At 25.9% G+C, this 16,937-nt stretch overlaps 1 protein-coding gene across 1 annotated transcript in view; it reads left to right on the top strand.

The window, feature by feature from the left end:
* Positions 1-958: 958 nt before the first annotated feature.
* Positions 959-16,937, top strand: part of LOC129962590 (DNA-directed RNA polymerase III subunit RPC1-like) — a 38,349-nt gene continuing 22,370 nt past the window's right edge. The window contains exons 1-12 of the mRNA XM_056076393.1: positions 959-1,137; positions 8,945-9,077; positions 11,221-11,370; positions 12,868-13,027; positions 13,557-13,711; positions 14,128-14,181; positions 14,377-14,498; positions 14,638-14,734; positions 15,087-15,164; positions 16,229-16,369; positions 16,476-16,523; positions 16,789-16,892. Of these exons, the coding sequence (XP_055932368.1) occupies positions 1,094-1,137; positions 8,945-9,077; positions 11,221-11,370; positions 12,868-13,027; positions 13,557-13,711; positions 14,128-14,181; positions 14,377-14,498; positions 14,638-14,734; positions 15,087-15,164; positions 16,229-16,369; positions 16,476-16,523; positions 16,789-16,892 (1,286 nt within the window). The 5' untranslated portion in view covers positions 959-1,093. The remainder of the gene's footprint in view (positions 1,138-8,944; positions 9,078-11,220; positions 11,371-12,867; positions 13,028-13,556; positions 13,712-14,127; positions 14,182-14,376; positions 14,499-14,637; positions 14,735-15,086; positions 15,165-16,228; positions 16,370-16,475; positions 16,524-16,788; positions 16,893-16,937) is intronic.

The following is a 16,937-nucleotide window of genomic DNA, read 5'->3' as shown; positions in this document are numbered from 1 at the left end:
GCGGTTATTACGTAACCAATATCAAAAAGTCACAAATACAAGTGATCAATACTTTTCAAAGAGGGGTGTGATTCAAATCCTTGATACGATCCTACTGATGATATTTCATTACAGGTTTTGGATCACGATAGAAAGTAATAATCGATACGATATCACTGAAATTTGCCGGAGCGGTGACTTTACTGGAAAGTACGAATCGATACGATCTGTCCAATAGAAGCTCTCGAAAGAAATCTGTGATTGGATTGAAAAGTGAACGGACCGGTTATTGGAATTATCGTATCGTATCATTGAATTGCATATCACTGAAATTTATCGGAGCGGTGATTTCACCGGAAAGTGCGAAGTCACCGCTCCACTTTACGGGAGTGACCGATATTCGTATTTGATGATGCGCTATTCCATACAGATCATTTTTAATTGCTCGTGACATGATTGACTTTGATTACATGTACTCTGTTTACTGCTGGCGCCATCTATTGGCAGAATATAGGACTAAAGTAAACATTTTAAAGAAATGACATATATTTTTAACTCATCTTTTCCAGAAAATGGTTCACTCTAATAAATAAATTAAATAAATAGTTTTGAGAAAAAAAATTTAAGAAGTAATCTGAAACAGATAAATTAATTCAATCACACGTTAGTTAAATTAGTAAATTAAGTATTAATTACAAATAATAAATTTTATATTTAATATTAAGCAATAATTTTAATTAATAATATGATTGAAATAACAGATATTTGGAACAAATATTTAAAAATAACAATAGCAATATTATTTGTTATTCAAAAAATCGTGGATTATGCATCTCTACTCTCATTATCCACCTTTTGCTCATATTCAATGCTCAATTCGACAACCATCTAAAATAACAGTAGAGGCAAAGCCGTTCATAATCAAGAAACTCATTTGGATTTTTGAAATGAAATGAAATAAAGAGATAATTTACCACAACACACCGCAGCCTGCATGTGTAGCAGGCTTTAAAATTGTACACAATCTCATCTTTTGGACTTAAGATATTAATTGAAAAATTTTGATATTAAGATATTTTATACTTTAAAACTAATTTTAGTAACAATATCCAGTATGGTTAAGGAACAGTTTCGAGAGTCTCATCTGTCAAAGAAAATGTAAGTAATAGTATAGTTTTTATGCATGTAATTTTTAATGTTTGCATTACCATCATTTAGTATGTATTAATACTTACTAAAATATACATTTCTTGATATGCTACTACTTTAAAACATAATCAATTTTAACATTGTTTAAATTTGCGCAATTCGCCTTGTGGACTTAGCCATGCAATAGACTTATTATTCTTCGTAATAAAATGTTATTAAAGAAAAATATTCTTTTATTAAATATTTAACCAGGTTTCAATGGAAAAATAATAATTATATTTATCCGTCGAAAATTGAACCTATGAGTAATTAATTACCTTAAAAACATTTTGTTGCTATATCATATTAACTTTCAAAAAGAAGTCTTCAGCAGAGTATATGTTTGAAGCAGGATATTGCATATAATATCTTTAATAATCTAATAACTTTACATCTAACTTTAAAGAGATTCATATAAATGTGCATTCTAAAAATTTAATAAATTAACAAAGACAAATAATGGAATGAATTGCAAATCATGAGTATAACAGTAAATCTATATTATGTCTAGCTTATTATTTAAATCATTAACAATACTAATAATGTACTTATAATGAATTAATGTACTTATATTAGCACATTTGTTTTTTGTTGCAGCATATCAAATTCTTCAAAAAGGAATTAAAATAAAATGACAGATCTCTCATTTTATTTCTCAAATAGCCAAATAAGAATTTTTCCATTTTGATCACAGCAGACAGTATAATGAACAACATAATGCTCTTAAAATGCAACATTCGTAAATTAACTTACTGAACATTGCAATGTAAAATTGCTGTATTTGCAGTCTTGTATTGCTTTTTATCATCAATTTAGAAAGGCTATATTAACAGAAAATTGACATTTCATGCCACTCTTTATGCAACATACCAATTCATTTTAGTTAACAGAAAAGATGTGAATTATTTCTATTTGATCATTATGTATAGAGTGTTTAAAATAGTTAACTATATATTTTTATTAAAAGTTTTTTTTTTAATTCGAATAAAATGTAATATGGATTTTTTGTGTTTAAACTGGCTATAAAGAAGGAGTTTCTGATCATGGACAGTTAATCAATTGTCCAATTAATCTGCAGAAAATACTTCTTATAATTTTTCTGTTTTATTTAATATGTCAGAAGTTTAACTTGAAACAGTGAAATATATAAAATGTTTTATTATTATTATTATAAAATACGTAACCCTATGGTTTACATATTTTGTTTAAAAATTATTTTGAATTTGAAGCTAAAAACAGAGTAAATCTACTCATTTAAATAGTCATTTGAAAATTAGTATATCTTTCATTACTTTATGTATTCATTTGAATATTGTATATATTGAGTGTTGTAGATTTCATAAGTTAGACTGTTTAATTCTTCCTTTTGAAAATTACTTTATATGCTCATTTATATATTGTATACATTGAATGTTATGTATATCAATTTAACTTATGTAGATTTCATAAGTTAAACTGATCCTATCATACTGATTAAGGATTTAAATGTAAAAAGCTTTCTTTTTCCTTTCTTTACCTCTAACTGTTTATTGATTGATTGACTGATAATTTGGAGGAACATGAATAGTTTTCTTTTCTGTATTAAATTCACATATCCAAATTATACATAAAATTATATTTATATTGATGGTATTATTTTTGTTTTTCATAAATGAAATTCAAAACTAAATGAAATGGTACTTTAAATATATATATATATATATATATATATATATATATATATATATATCATGTTGCTGATTTCTTCCATAACTCCTTTTAAAATATTTAATTTTTGAATGTTTTTACAAAATTATTATTTTTATTTTTTAAATTAATACTTTTGAGTTTGATCAAAGATATTCTGGAAGTCACAAGTATTTCAAATTGTAGTCGTTAATATATTCAATTAAGCTCTGACAGTTTTATAGAAAAATAATAAAATTTTGAAATAAAAAATAATATGGTGGCATAGTAGCTGAATTTTTACTTTCAGTCGTAGATTTCAAACCTGAATCCATTTTATCCCTCATGAATAATAATATTGTAGACTAGAATTGCAGAGAGCAGTCATCTTCCTACTAATATTGTAAATTTTGTGAAGACATTCTAAACTTAGATATCCTCATAATCTATCTGCATTTCAAATTATATCCCTAGTATAACTTCAAAGCAGAAGGTTTGGATATGTTTGTATTGGTTTTAGTTATCTGTTTAAAATTTTTAGACAAAAACTATTAAAAATTATGTTTGGCATCATTCACATATTTAAAGAAATTCAATTTTATAAATAAAAAGGTCTTTAAAGATAGTAATTGCTAATATAAACTGACTTTCAAGAGGCGGTAGGTATGACATCAAAAATACTCAGTTCGTACCTGCCTTATATCAAAGTTTATTTGATTTTTACTGTAATTTGCTCTTTCATAAGATACATTAGAGATATATAATTAATGGAAATGCACTAAAAAATGCATTAAGTTTTATACAATCATATTTATTAGAATCCTATTTTTCATACGCTCTCAGTTTCAGAAATTTTCTACCTCTCAGGAAACAAAATGTACATACGTGTCTAGAGTTGAAGGTCCTTTCATCAGAGCTCATCTATAGAACACTTTTTATAACAAGAACATTATTTTATTACTGAGTTTAATATTTATTTATTATTAATATTTACTTTCTTGCAACCTTTCCTCAATTTATGATTGTATTGACTAAACAAAATACAATAATTTCAAATTGTATTTTTGTTTACAGTATATACAATAGGGTATATGTTATGCATTTTCATAGTGTATATGATACTTATGTACACATCTATTTGATTTTTATACAAAAGTTTTATAATATTTGTATTTATTTTACTAATACATACTTTATGTTATTTTACTTATACATTCATTTTTGATTTTTACACAAAAGTCTTTTACTTGTTTGAATGAAAATAGTGTTGAATATAAATCTGACTTATGACCAGCAGGGGTGTTTGTGCTCCGGGGAAACACCAAATTCCGGGGATTTTGAACTTCGATACCCGGAAATTCCGGGGATCGTCGTTCAAAAGGAAGCAGGAATAATAATGAATTATTTATTTTGATCTGGGTAATTTTGTTTGCTTTGAAAGCAGAAAACGCAAGGTCAGTGTGTGTGGTGAAAACTTTTCCTTTCTTTCGCCAAAGGCAATGGTAATGCGTGAAAAGGGGGGGAAAACTTCTTTTTTGTTCTTTCCTTATTGCGAGTTATGACTCATTCCCCCGGTTCTCGGACATTCTCTTCTGGATTCTTTTCGGTAAGTAAGCGCGGCAGAAAAAAAAGGGAGAGACTTCGTTTGACCAGATGTGCGATCACGTGACTCTGGGTTCGAAGGTCTTATCTCTCCTGGCGTGGCGCCAATAAGTATAGAAGGGGGATTTTTCGCCGTATTAGCTATTTGCCATTGATCTCTTCGCAACTTTTTTTTCTCCGCTGTGTAAAATTTTCGTTTCATTTGTTGATGCAAGTGTAAATTTTTCGTTTCGTTTATTGAAATATTTTTTTATTTATGTACGCAAGAGAATTTCACTATGAAATTTCTCGATATAAATAGTGATATTATACAATTAGAAGAAGGTGTCCGGAATGCATTTAGGTGGAATTGGATTGAACGGAGAGATGGTAATAGGGATACCATCGGCACATGGTGCAAGAAAATAAATGTTGCTGGACAAGCATATTGTGTTTTTTGTAACTCACTGCTGAAGTATGGTGAGGAAGGATTCAAGGCTTTCACAAATCATTCTAAAACTGTGACGCACATAAAATATTCAAAGTGCATTAGACATTCAATGACTTTAAGTAATTATGCTAATTCAAAAAATACTGATGCTCGGCCATTGGATATAATGACAAGAAAAGCACGCCAAGAGGTATTAATAACTTCGTTTATCGCCGAGAATTCTCTTTCTTTCAATGTAGCTCCCAATTTAACTGAACTCTGCAAACAGTTGAGCCGCGATCAGACGGCACTAAACTCGTTGGAAATGTCCAGGACTACTGCATGTTATAAGATGAAATATGGGCTCGCAAAAACTATTAAGGAAAATATTAAAACTTTAAAGGAGACTCCATTTTCTCTAAATTTGGATGAAAGAACTAGAAATGCTCAAGAAAGTATACTGGCAATATTGGTGCAGTTTTATGACAACAATCAAAATGAAGTTGTAGTTCATCATTTTGCATCTCTAAAGATGGAATCTTGCAATTCAGAAGCTGTTTTTAAAGCAGTTGTTAATACTATTGAAGATAATAATATTCCATGGGCAAACTTAATTAGTGTATTAATGGACTCATGTAACACCATGCGTGGGAAAAAAAAAAGGGTGTTGAAACCAGACTACGATCAAACAAAGCACCCCACTTATTAGATATTGATGGTGACACATGTCACACAGCTAATAACTGTGCAAAAAAATTTGCTTCATGTTTTGATAGATACTTAGAAGATTTGTTTGATGACATCTATTTTGATATGAAAAGCTGCAGTAAAAGAGAAAATTTTTTCAAAATCTGTGAATCCCTTGCCATTAAAAAACTTAAGCCCTTGAAGAGACCAGACCATAGGTGGGTGTACATTTTATGTGTTTTAGAAAGAATCAAAGATCTGTGGGATGCTCTTATTGCATTTTATTTTAACTACTTGGATAAAACTGATAAAGGGGATTATTTTTCTTATGTTGAAACTGTATACAATAAAAGAAATATTTCTGCAGCTCAGAAAAAAATTGTTGAAGTGGTGTATTCTTGCTTGCATTCCCAACAACTCACAAAGGATGCTTTAGCTCGGAAAAAAAGAATACTAAATGGGTTATTTCTTATGCAAAACAAAACTTTATTGCATATGGCATTATATTCAGCAGTATTATCAGAGTTCAACACATATATTAAATTATTTGAAACAAAAAAACCAATGCTTCATTTAATACATTCCAGTATTTATAAATTGATGGCAAAATTTTTCTCTTTTTTTTATGAAGCCAGAAAATATAGAGTGCACCTTATAATGATTTATTAAAGGTTGATGTCACAAATCCAGAATTCCATCTACCTAGCAAAGTAATATTTACTGGTGCAGAAGCTTCCACTCTCCTGAAGAAATTATCAAAAAATCATCCAATAGCAAAAGAATTCCAAATTTCTCTGATGAAAGCTTATACTAATACAGCACAGCATATGAAACAGAAATTACCCCTTAAAAATTCATATCTAATTAGTTTTACAGCATTAGATCCAGAGCTAAGAGGTAAAACCAGTACAATATTAGCTTTTGAAAAATTATCATCTTTGATGTCCCATATTTTTAGTGATAATGAAAAGTCAAAAGTAGAAGCTGAAATAAGGTTATACCAGAGTGATATTGATATCACCAAAGAAATGCTCTACACATCTGATGAAAGTGGAAATCAAGTCAAGTGTACAATTGATAAATATTGGTCTAAAGTTTTTAATTTAAAAGATGATTTCACAAATGATTATAAGTATCCTACATTGGCTAAATTGGTCAAAGCCTGCCTTAGCTGCTTCCATGGTCCATTAGTGGAAAGTGCATTCAACTTAATGGATACATTTGTCACTGACTATAGAACCTCTCTTAAGATTGATTCCCTAGATGCAGTGCAGACTATTAAATATGATTTAATGGCTTCTAAAGAAACCTCATGTGAAAAATATGGCTCAAAAAATCCAATGACTGATCCAATTCACAAAGATCTCTTACTGAATATGAACAGAAGTTGGAAAACATATCAAGAGGACTTAAAAACATGTATTTCATATGAGTCACCTATAAAAGTCTCTGAAAAACCTTCTACATTAGCAGAAAAGCAAACTGCTTCTACCTCTGCATGTGCAGTTCTCGAGGAAATTTCTTCAACTGTAAATGAGGAAAATAAAAGTCAACCTTCCTGCAATTATGAAGTTCACCATAAAAGAAAGACAAGCCCACAAACATCAGAAAATAAAAAAAGCAGCAGAAATTAGATAATTTTTTTTAAAGAATTAATTCAGGTAATTTAAAATATTTACATAAAATGTAGTAGTTTATATGTTTGAAAATTTATGGTTATTAATTTTGCAAAAAAAGTAATTCATTGAATTTTTATAATTAGATCATTCAATACTTTATAGTTGTAATTTTTCATTTCTCTCCCCCCCCCCTTCTCGAAACTCCAAAATGTCGGTAGTAAGTCCGTAAAAGTTTCAGGGGATTTTTTGGGGTCCCACAAACACCCCTGGTCCAGTCTAATTAATGGCCTGTCAATCAAGAGGGAAATGTAATAAATTAAGAGAAACCTGTAATTATCTGGCTTTGAAAATTTTTGCAAGGATTTATATGTTTGAAAAATAAAAACAATAATATATAAATGTAGGAAATTGAAATTGTATTTTTTTTCTTCTCCTTTATAACTTTTAAAACATTAGTAGTAGGGCTCAATTTTCTTTTAATGTCATAGATTCATTTGTATATTTTTAATTTGGAACTTTCTTCTGCTTTTTTACTTTGATACTTTTATATATTCCACTTATTTTAAGTTGTAGACATTAAATAAATTTGGCTATAATTTTATAACCTTTTTTAAATAAATCCTCGCCTTTCCTACCATATTTATGGTTTAAGTTGGAAATTATATTACAAAAGAGTAGGAACTTCTTTCACTGATATCTGCATTAAGGTTGCATTTTCATTCATATATTATACTGCTATCTTTTTACTTTTTATTTGTAAAATTAAAGATGGAAAGCATGTACAAATATTGCATTCATTAAAAAATGCTGAAAGACATCCTCAGTCTTAAAAATTATACTGTTGATTAAGCTACTTTAATTTTTTTCATTTGATAAACTATTGAATTGAATTAATTTATAATTTTTAATGATAATTATATAATGTTGAATGTCTCGTAAATTGAAACAACTACTCATCAAATTGTACTTGTATGTAATATAATTGTTGTAACTATTAGGCATTTGTAAATATAGAAAAATCATTTCAATCCTTGTATATTATATTTATTTTCATTTTCAGCATTTATTTTTAAAATCTATAGTGTAGATACCTAAAGTAAACACATTGTTTGGTTTTGTAATATATAAAGTACAAATTTGTACCATCTAGTTAAGATATATATATATATATATATAATACAGTTTCAAATGGTTAGGTCAAGGTACAAAAAATTGTGGGTTATATCCCATTGGTAGGCCATGGGTCAAATTTTTGGTAGATCATAACAAAGTCTTGAATGCTTATGTATCTTCCCAGAATTTTCAAAAATGTGATATAGGTCTCATTCATTGTGCAACACATTAAAAATATTTTTTTAAATTATATTAAATAATAAGTGTTTTTCTTCACAAAAGTTACTTTTTGATCCACAAAATGTTTCTCAGAAAGAGCATATACTATTTGTCTTTGAAAGAGGATAATCTTTTGAAAATAAAGTGAGTTCCTGTAGATTTAATTTCTGAAAAGTGACCTCCAGGGCTTTAAAGCTTGGGAATCCCTGGATAAGGTCATGCAATATTTTTCAATCCCAGATCTCAAAATTCAGTATGATAATTTTCATTATTAAAAAATTTTTATGTAACATTTAAATAGTTATCTATGTTAGTCTGTAACTTATTAATAACATTTTTAAAAATAACATGCATTTTATGATTTAGTAAGTATGTGTATTATATATAATTATTTTGTTTTAATTTTACTATTCTGACTATTCATATTTCATTACTAAAATTAATTTATTTTCTATCATTTTAGAAACAAAATCAGTTTTGGATTGCAAAGTAGCCTGGATATGCGACAGCAAGCTCATTTAAACTGTGTAAATTTTAATCTTTATGAAGGAATTAATCATGAGGCTGCATCTCATGGTGTGCTGGACCCTAAAATGGTAATAAGTTTTTAAATTATTCCCAAATATTTTTCTGTTATATGATACTTAAAAAACATAATTGTGTTGTTATATGAAAAATATCATACTAACTACTTTTAAAACTATTAAATAAACTTATTGCAAAGAAAATTTTAGGGATGGAAATTTTTTGTTTCTCTATTAAATGTTAACTTTATTTGAAAATAATCCTTCAAAAAATTTTGAGAAGATTGTCATTTTATTACAAAAAGCGTCATTTTACTCTCCATGTTATTGAATGAATGGGAATAAATACTGGAAAATGGAATAATAATTTTATTATTAAAATTCCTATTTTATCTCATTATTTGTTGACATATATTTATACATGAAACAACCCTCACCTTCTCTTTCTCCTAGGAAGTTAATGTTGTTGTTGTTGTTGTTTTAATCAGATTTACGTTGATGTAATTACTTTTTTTTCTACAGTTTTCATATTTAGTTAACTACCTTATAATCATTAAAGTTTAAGAAAAGTTCTGTTAACTTGAGTGTAATTTGTCAAAAGGCAAATTAGGCTTTTTCAGTTTTCAACTTTCTGATCTTACTTAATATTTAATCTTGAAAATCTAATATTTGTTCTATAGATGATTTCAGATAATTCTCGCTGAAATTCTTACAATGCATATAAGTTATTGATATCCTCATTTCATTCAATTGGTTCTCCACTTATAGGAATGCTAAACTCTATTACTCATTTTTTTGAATTATTCATTTAGAGTGATGAAATTTTTTATGTATATGTATTAAACTGTGAATGCATCAGATATCTATTTTTTAAAAAAAAAAACTCTAAAAGGAAATATATTAATTTGGAAAATAAAATATATGTTTTAAAAATTTCTAAATATTTCAGGCAACTTAATTTTTAAGTTTTTCAAAAGATCTTTATACACATGCACTGAATTTTCATAAGAATTTTGTGTTTTTCTGAACTAAAATTGACTTTTTGTATCTAAAGGAACTCAAAATATAAAAAACACACTCATTTTTCTTTTAATGTTTAAATTGAAATTTCCATTATCAATTTTATTTTATTTCCTCAAAAATTAAAACACCTGGAATATTTCAAAGATATTTAACTATAATTAGAATATCGTTAATAATCGAATAAAATAAGGAAAAGAAATGCTCATATTTTTGTGTATTTTTTTTTATCTCAATGCCCATTTTTTAAAAATACTTTTCTGGTATGGTTTTAATGACAAAATAACAAACAAATTTATCTGATTTCATTTATTTTCATTCTAACAAAATAATAGTATTCACAATTCTATTTACAAAAATGTTGCTATTATGAAAATGAGTAATTTCATTTTTGTACACAATCACAGCACTAAGAGCACTTCTGGCATTTATGATAATATATAACACTCCTATATCTAGAATTCATCTTCCAATAAATCAATATATATTCGAATTTTCGATGACGATTTCTAATTGGTCATATTGTTGTTCTGCAATGCTTGATTTAAGTAGAAGACTGAGTGAAATTTTATTAATAAAAGATAATCATATAGAACTTTTCCATTTTTCATAAAGCAAAAATTGGATAATATTGAATTTTATCCAAAAAATATGAAGTCATTCGCATCATTTTAAAAAAAACAATGAAATACTAGATCTTAGCAACAAAATTACTTATGTGCAATACTTTTTTTTTTTTTCTAAAATAACTTTATAAGGCTTTTAAAATTGCTGATTTTAGTGTTTTCTTGAATTGGATATGAATAATTTATCTAAAATAAGCACTTAACTGTCAGAAAGTTTGCCTACCAATTATAACAAATAATAATTTCTGTCCATTTTCTGATACAAGTGTTCGAATTAAAATTATTTTATTTTATAAATATTTTATATGATATCTAACTATTTTTCAAGATTTCAAACCAGTTCTCATTGTTACTTAATAGACTTTACTCTTATGCTAATAGTTTTTATGGTAGTTACATGTGATATATCACGCTGACTTGATATTGATTAAAATTATGTTTTAATCTTTTCTTATTAATTTATCAAAAATTCCGACTAATATTTTTTAAATTTTGTATTTTTTGTAATAAAATATGTACATTTGACATTTAAGACTTAAATTTATTTTATCTCTAAAATACTTTTTTAGGGTACTAGCCGAAAAAATCAAAAATGTACTACATGTGGTAAGCAAGTCCAAGATTGCATTGGTCACTTTGGTTATATAGATTTGAACCTACCTGTTTTCCATGTTGGGTATTTTAGATCAATTATTACAATTCTGCAAACAATATGTAAAGTAAGTTCCATAAATTTTTCACATAATAATTTAAATACTTTTTTTTAATATTTTTCAAGATTAAAATCATTATTCTTTTACCTTTGAATTTTACTGAATTCTGTAAAATTCCTAAAGATGTTTATTGATATTTCAACTAATGTAGGGGGTTTCTAATTTATTCAGGAATTTATTTATTATTATTATTTTTATTCGTATGTAAAGCTGGCACACTAATTTATTAGGATAGTATTATTATTAAATTATGATAATTACTAAATTCCATAAAGCAAAAAATTGCATCTCTTAACATTATTTGTTTCTAGGACTTTCATTCTAGAGAAATTTATCCAAGGGTTTACTGTTATATGCATACTAGTCATTAGCAATAAATTACAAATAAAATCTTAACCATTTTTTATATTTATTTTAATGTTCGTTTGTTTTAATTTAAGATAAATATTAATTAATATATGAATTTAACAGTTATGTGAATTGACTTTATGAAAAGACATCAAGTGATTATTCAAATGTTTTTATACAGATATTAGGCATACGGCATGATTATTACTGAATTCGAAATTGTGAAGACATAAAAGTTATGAAAACTATAACAAAACAAATAAATACTGATTTTGCATGTTTATTTTTCTGTGTGACAGTTATATCATCTGTGTATAAAGATTGAAACAAATAGGTCCAAATGTGGTATGTTTTTTTTTAAAAAGTGTCTAGAATTATAAAGTTTATTACAAATGAAAATATTCAAATTATGTAAAATAATGTTCATGATTCTTGAAACAACTAGTTTATTCATTCTCTAAAATAATTATTTTGTTAAGTTGAATACACTTGGTTGACTAATGAAGTAATAAATCAGTTGATGAAATGAAACATTTGATTGTTGTTAAAAGTAGTTAACTATCTATGTAACATTAGTTACATTAGGCAGAAATTAATTTAAGATTTGTAAGAATGATTTCAATTTCAAGTGGATGAATCATTTCAGAAGAAATATATAATTTCTATGAAATTAATATGGATAAAAAAAAGTGATGGAATTTTCATATTCAAGTTTATTATCTTGGTTATATTGTGTTGCCATTGATTTCACATTATTCGAATATTTTATTGAAGACACATTTGACAATTTTCAGATTCATTTACTAAATTTTATTAAAAGGACATACATAAAGGTTTTAAAAAAATAGTATTTTTAAAGGGCAATTCACTATAATCTTATGTGCTTAATTTGTCATAAGAGAACTGTTTACTGCTGCCTTGTTCTAAAGTAAAACTTTGTATCATTGTACTCAACTATGCCCATTGAACTGCTTGATAATACAAAATATAATTTCCTCTGGAGCTTAAATTCATGTTTGATCCCATTTACAGTAAATATACAGAGGTTGAGGTGTCTTAAAATAAATGATTTCACATGTTTACTTACTGTAGTATTTTATATCTATTAAAAGGTCATATTTATATTGAAATGTTATTCACTTTCTCTTCTTTCAGACATGTGCGCGTGTACTTCTGAATCCAACAGAAAGAAAAAAATACAGTGAAATTCTAAAGCGCCCTAATATTAATTACCTTCAAAAGAAGCAACTTAGGAAACAAATTGTTGAATTGTGTGTGAAGAAATCTATTTGTCCATTTTGTAATTCAACAAATGGTAATGAGATAATTTTTCTTTTTCTTTTTTTTTTTTAATTATATACTCATATAAAAAATTTTATATGCTTGCTATTTATAGTGTAAAAATTAAAAATTTTCAAATAACTTCTAATTCATTGCCTTATTTAGTCTGATAAATTACATAAGTTTTATGTTTTTGTGCTTGAATAGATATAGTATATCTTTTTTTATCCTTATTGAGTAATATAGTATATCCTTATTCATATTTACAGTAACTTATTCTTGAAAAATTCATAATGTTTATTGAAAATTAATGAATGCTTCTAAAATATAGAAAATATTGTTAGAAATTTTGATAAATAATTATGTTTATTTACAAAGAAGGATGTTTTGCAGTTGTATAATGTCATTTGTGTTTTATATATGATTTTAGTTTTTTTTTAAAGTTATAATTAATTGCATTTGATGTCGAAAAAATGTTTTTTTTAAAATAAGAAATAAATTAGATTTTTACATTTTTTTTTTCAAAAAAAATTAATTAATACTTACATGTTTTTAAACTTCAGGTCAAGTTAAAAAAGCTGGATGCTTAAAAATAGTTCATGACAAATTTAAGAAAGATAGAAAGGGTGATATTGATCAGATGGAATATTTGAATGATTTCCATGAAGCAATAAGTAGTAACAAAGAACTGGAACAGTGTAAAAATAAAGTTACTCAGGTAATATTTTATTAATTTGAAACATAAATCATTTTTCAGAGAAGCATTTTCTCTTCTCTGCTGAAAAATGCCTATTATTATTATTATATTCATTTATTTAAAATTTGCTTTTTAAGTTCTCAAGATGCCATAATTAACTACATAAGTCTAATTTTGAAGTGTTTTGCCTTTGAAAAAAATTTTCATTTATCAATATTTGTAAATTCCTCTTATTTTATGTTTATTCTTTTATTTATTTATTCCTGTCTTGATTTCAAATATTTTTTATATCAGTTTGTTTCCCTGCTTAATATGATTTAACTTACAATCAAATATTAACCGACATTGAGTTGCATTATCTAAAATAAATTATAAATATAATATATTTAAAAATTTATTTTCTATAATTTCATTCACTTTGCTTATTTATTTCGCAGATTATTTTGGATCCACTTGTTGTTTTGAATCTCTTCAGAAGAATTGTTGAACAAGTAAGAAAATCCTTTATAACAAATTATACTGATTTTTTAAAAAAATAAATTGCTTCTAAATTAGATGAATTTCAGAAAATTTGTTCTGAATAAATTTTAATATTGGTAATATGTCCCATCATAATACATACTTTTAATATGGGTCTAAAAAGCTAATATTAATTCTTGGTTTGTAATTTTGCTTTCCTTTCAAAGGACATTCCATTTCTTCTTATGAATCCAGCTGTAGGAAAACCAGAACATTTGATACTTACAAAATTGCCTGTTCCACCTTTGTGCATTCGTCCGTCTGTCATATCTGAGTTAAAATCTGGAACGTAAGTATTTAAGTCTTGCAGAACAGATTGTAAAATTTTGTATTACTCCGAACAGCATTTTGTCATTGTTTTGAATTATAATCATAAATTATTGCATTTTAAACTTGAAAATATAATTTAACAAATTTATTTATTTTAGAAATGAGGATGATATGACTACAAAATTAACTGGCATTATACAGTTGAATCAAGAAATTCAACGCCATGCAGCAAATGCTCCTTTAAAGTACTATATGGTTAGTTGAAACTTCACCTGTAAATTTCTTTGGCTTTTTTTTTAATTAGTTTATAATGTTGCTTATGTTAATATGCTTTAAATATGAAAAATATTAATAGCTCTTCAAAGCTTGAGATAATGATTTTTCCAGAATAAATGTAATGATTTTTTTAAATATTTTATAAAATAACCAAGTTTGTGTTATTAATAATCTGTTTATTTTATTTAGAAATTTATTGGACAGCTATCAGTGCATTGAAATGTAAACAAATATATTAAAGGAAAGCATTAATTATTTCTTTTGAAAATGTTGTAAGATATAGAGATATTTTACTAATTTTATTTTTATTAAAATATCTTTCATTTCATAGAGAATTTGGGAAAATATACAGACTCATGTGGCTCTGTATATAAACAGTGATTTGTCTGGAGTTAATATGGAAAATCAGGTAGGTGTGAATATGAAATACATTGTTTATGTGTGTGTGCATGTGTGAGTTCTAAAATCCATTTATGAAACGGAATTTTTATAATATGGATACATATGCTGTGATCTTCTAACTTTACTGTGTAAAATCCTTTTGTTCTACATATACTTTCTTAAAGAGTTGAATAAAATAATGTTGATTAATGAATACTTTAACTTAAGTGTTAAACAATTTTTTATCCACATATTTTAAGAAGCCATTTTATTGCATTTAAAGTTACTACATATTCTTTTTCTACCTTTAAATTTTTATCAATTTATTTGAGTCTAGTATATTGTCTTGAATGCATATTGCTGACATATTTTCCCTTTTAAATTTTGGTTAAAAAATACTCAAGTAGGTTTAATACCATTGTGATTGTTTAAGATTTTTAAAAGCAAAAGTGTACAATTAGAGCTATGTATTCAAAAGATTTTGTTATAAATTAATGTAAGAATTTTAAATTAGTTTATAATATGGTTCAATTTTTAAAAAGTTTAAATTATGAAATCATTGTGTATTATAAATGTGTAGATTCTATCGTATTATCTTTGCTAATGATTCTTTAACCATTTTAGATATGACACTAGTTTTTTTTCATATTGAATATTTCAGAATGTACAACTTTTCTAACAACTTACTATTTTAGAATAGTACATATTTTCTAATAGCTTACTTAAATTTTTATATATTTTTGAAAAATAATTCAAAATAAGGAAATATTTTAAAATTTAAAAATCTATGCAATTAAAAATTAAAATGAACAATTTAAGACATACATTTAAAAATTTATATTTCTTAATTTTAAAATATTTTTTAAATACAGAGAATTGAAGAAGTAATGTGTTAAAATTTTTGAAAAGTTTGTCATCAATTCTGTTATAATAAAAATTCAATTCAAGTTTTTCAGTATATGTGCAAAATATGAAAAAATACTGAATAAAATTTCTCATTAAAATATTTTGAGATGTTAATTTTTAATATTTATTGATTTGTAATAAATGAAAAGTTCCTAAAATGTTCATGCTTTACTTGGTTGCTTTCAGAAAGTGAAACCTACTGGAAGAGGAATTGTACAAAGGCTAAAGGGTAAACATGGCAGATTTAGAGGTAATCTGTCTGGAAAAAGAGTTGAATTTACTGGCCGCACTGTCATTTCTCCTGATCCAAATATTCCTATTGATCAGGTAAGGATTTAAAAACGATATTGTTTAGATATATTAAAGTCACTTGTTTATTTAGTTTCTTTTTTCTTTTTATAATTTTCTTTTTCTTGCGCCTTTTTTTTTTTAGGTTGGAATACCTGTACATGTAGCTAAAATTTTGACATATCCTGAAATGGTGAGAGAGATTGCATTTTATTCCTTTCATATTTAATATTCAAATGAACTACTTAAAAATTAGATTGCCATAATTGGTTAAAAATCACACTTTTTATCAATTTAAATTTATAATAAACTAATTTTTTACAGTATTTAAAATTTTTAATTACTTTAACTAATTAATTTTTTTAATATGCTTAACAAGTTTCATAATTGGTTTTTATTTCATTCATGCCCCTGTTCTTATAGTTTTTTTTTTTTCATTTCATTTATCTATGTACTAGGTAACCCCACACAATATGAAAAAATTAAAACGCTTGATAATGAATGGTGGTTATAAGCATCCAGGTGCTAATTTTCATATTGATCGACAGAATGGCATGAAAAGGTATGTTTGATTTCATTTATATTCAATTTCTATCATTCTTTTATT

This window comes from Argiope bruennichi, chromosome 3 (genome assembly GCF_947563725.1).
Source record: "Argiope bruennichi chromosome 3, qqArgBrue1.1, whole genome shotgun sequence".
Classification (NCBI taxonomy): domain Eukaryota; kingdom Metazoa; phylum Arthropoda; class Arachnida; order Araneae; family Araneidae; genus Argiope; species Argiope bruennichi.
Note: the sequence above shows the minus strand (reverse complement) of the source record. Positions and strands in the feature narration are given on the sequence as shown.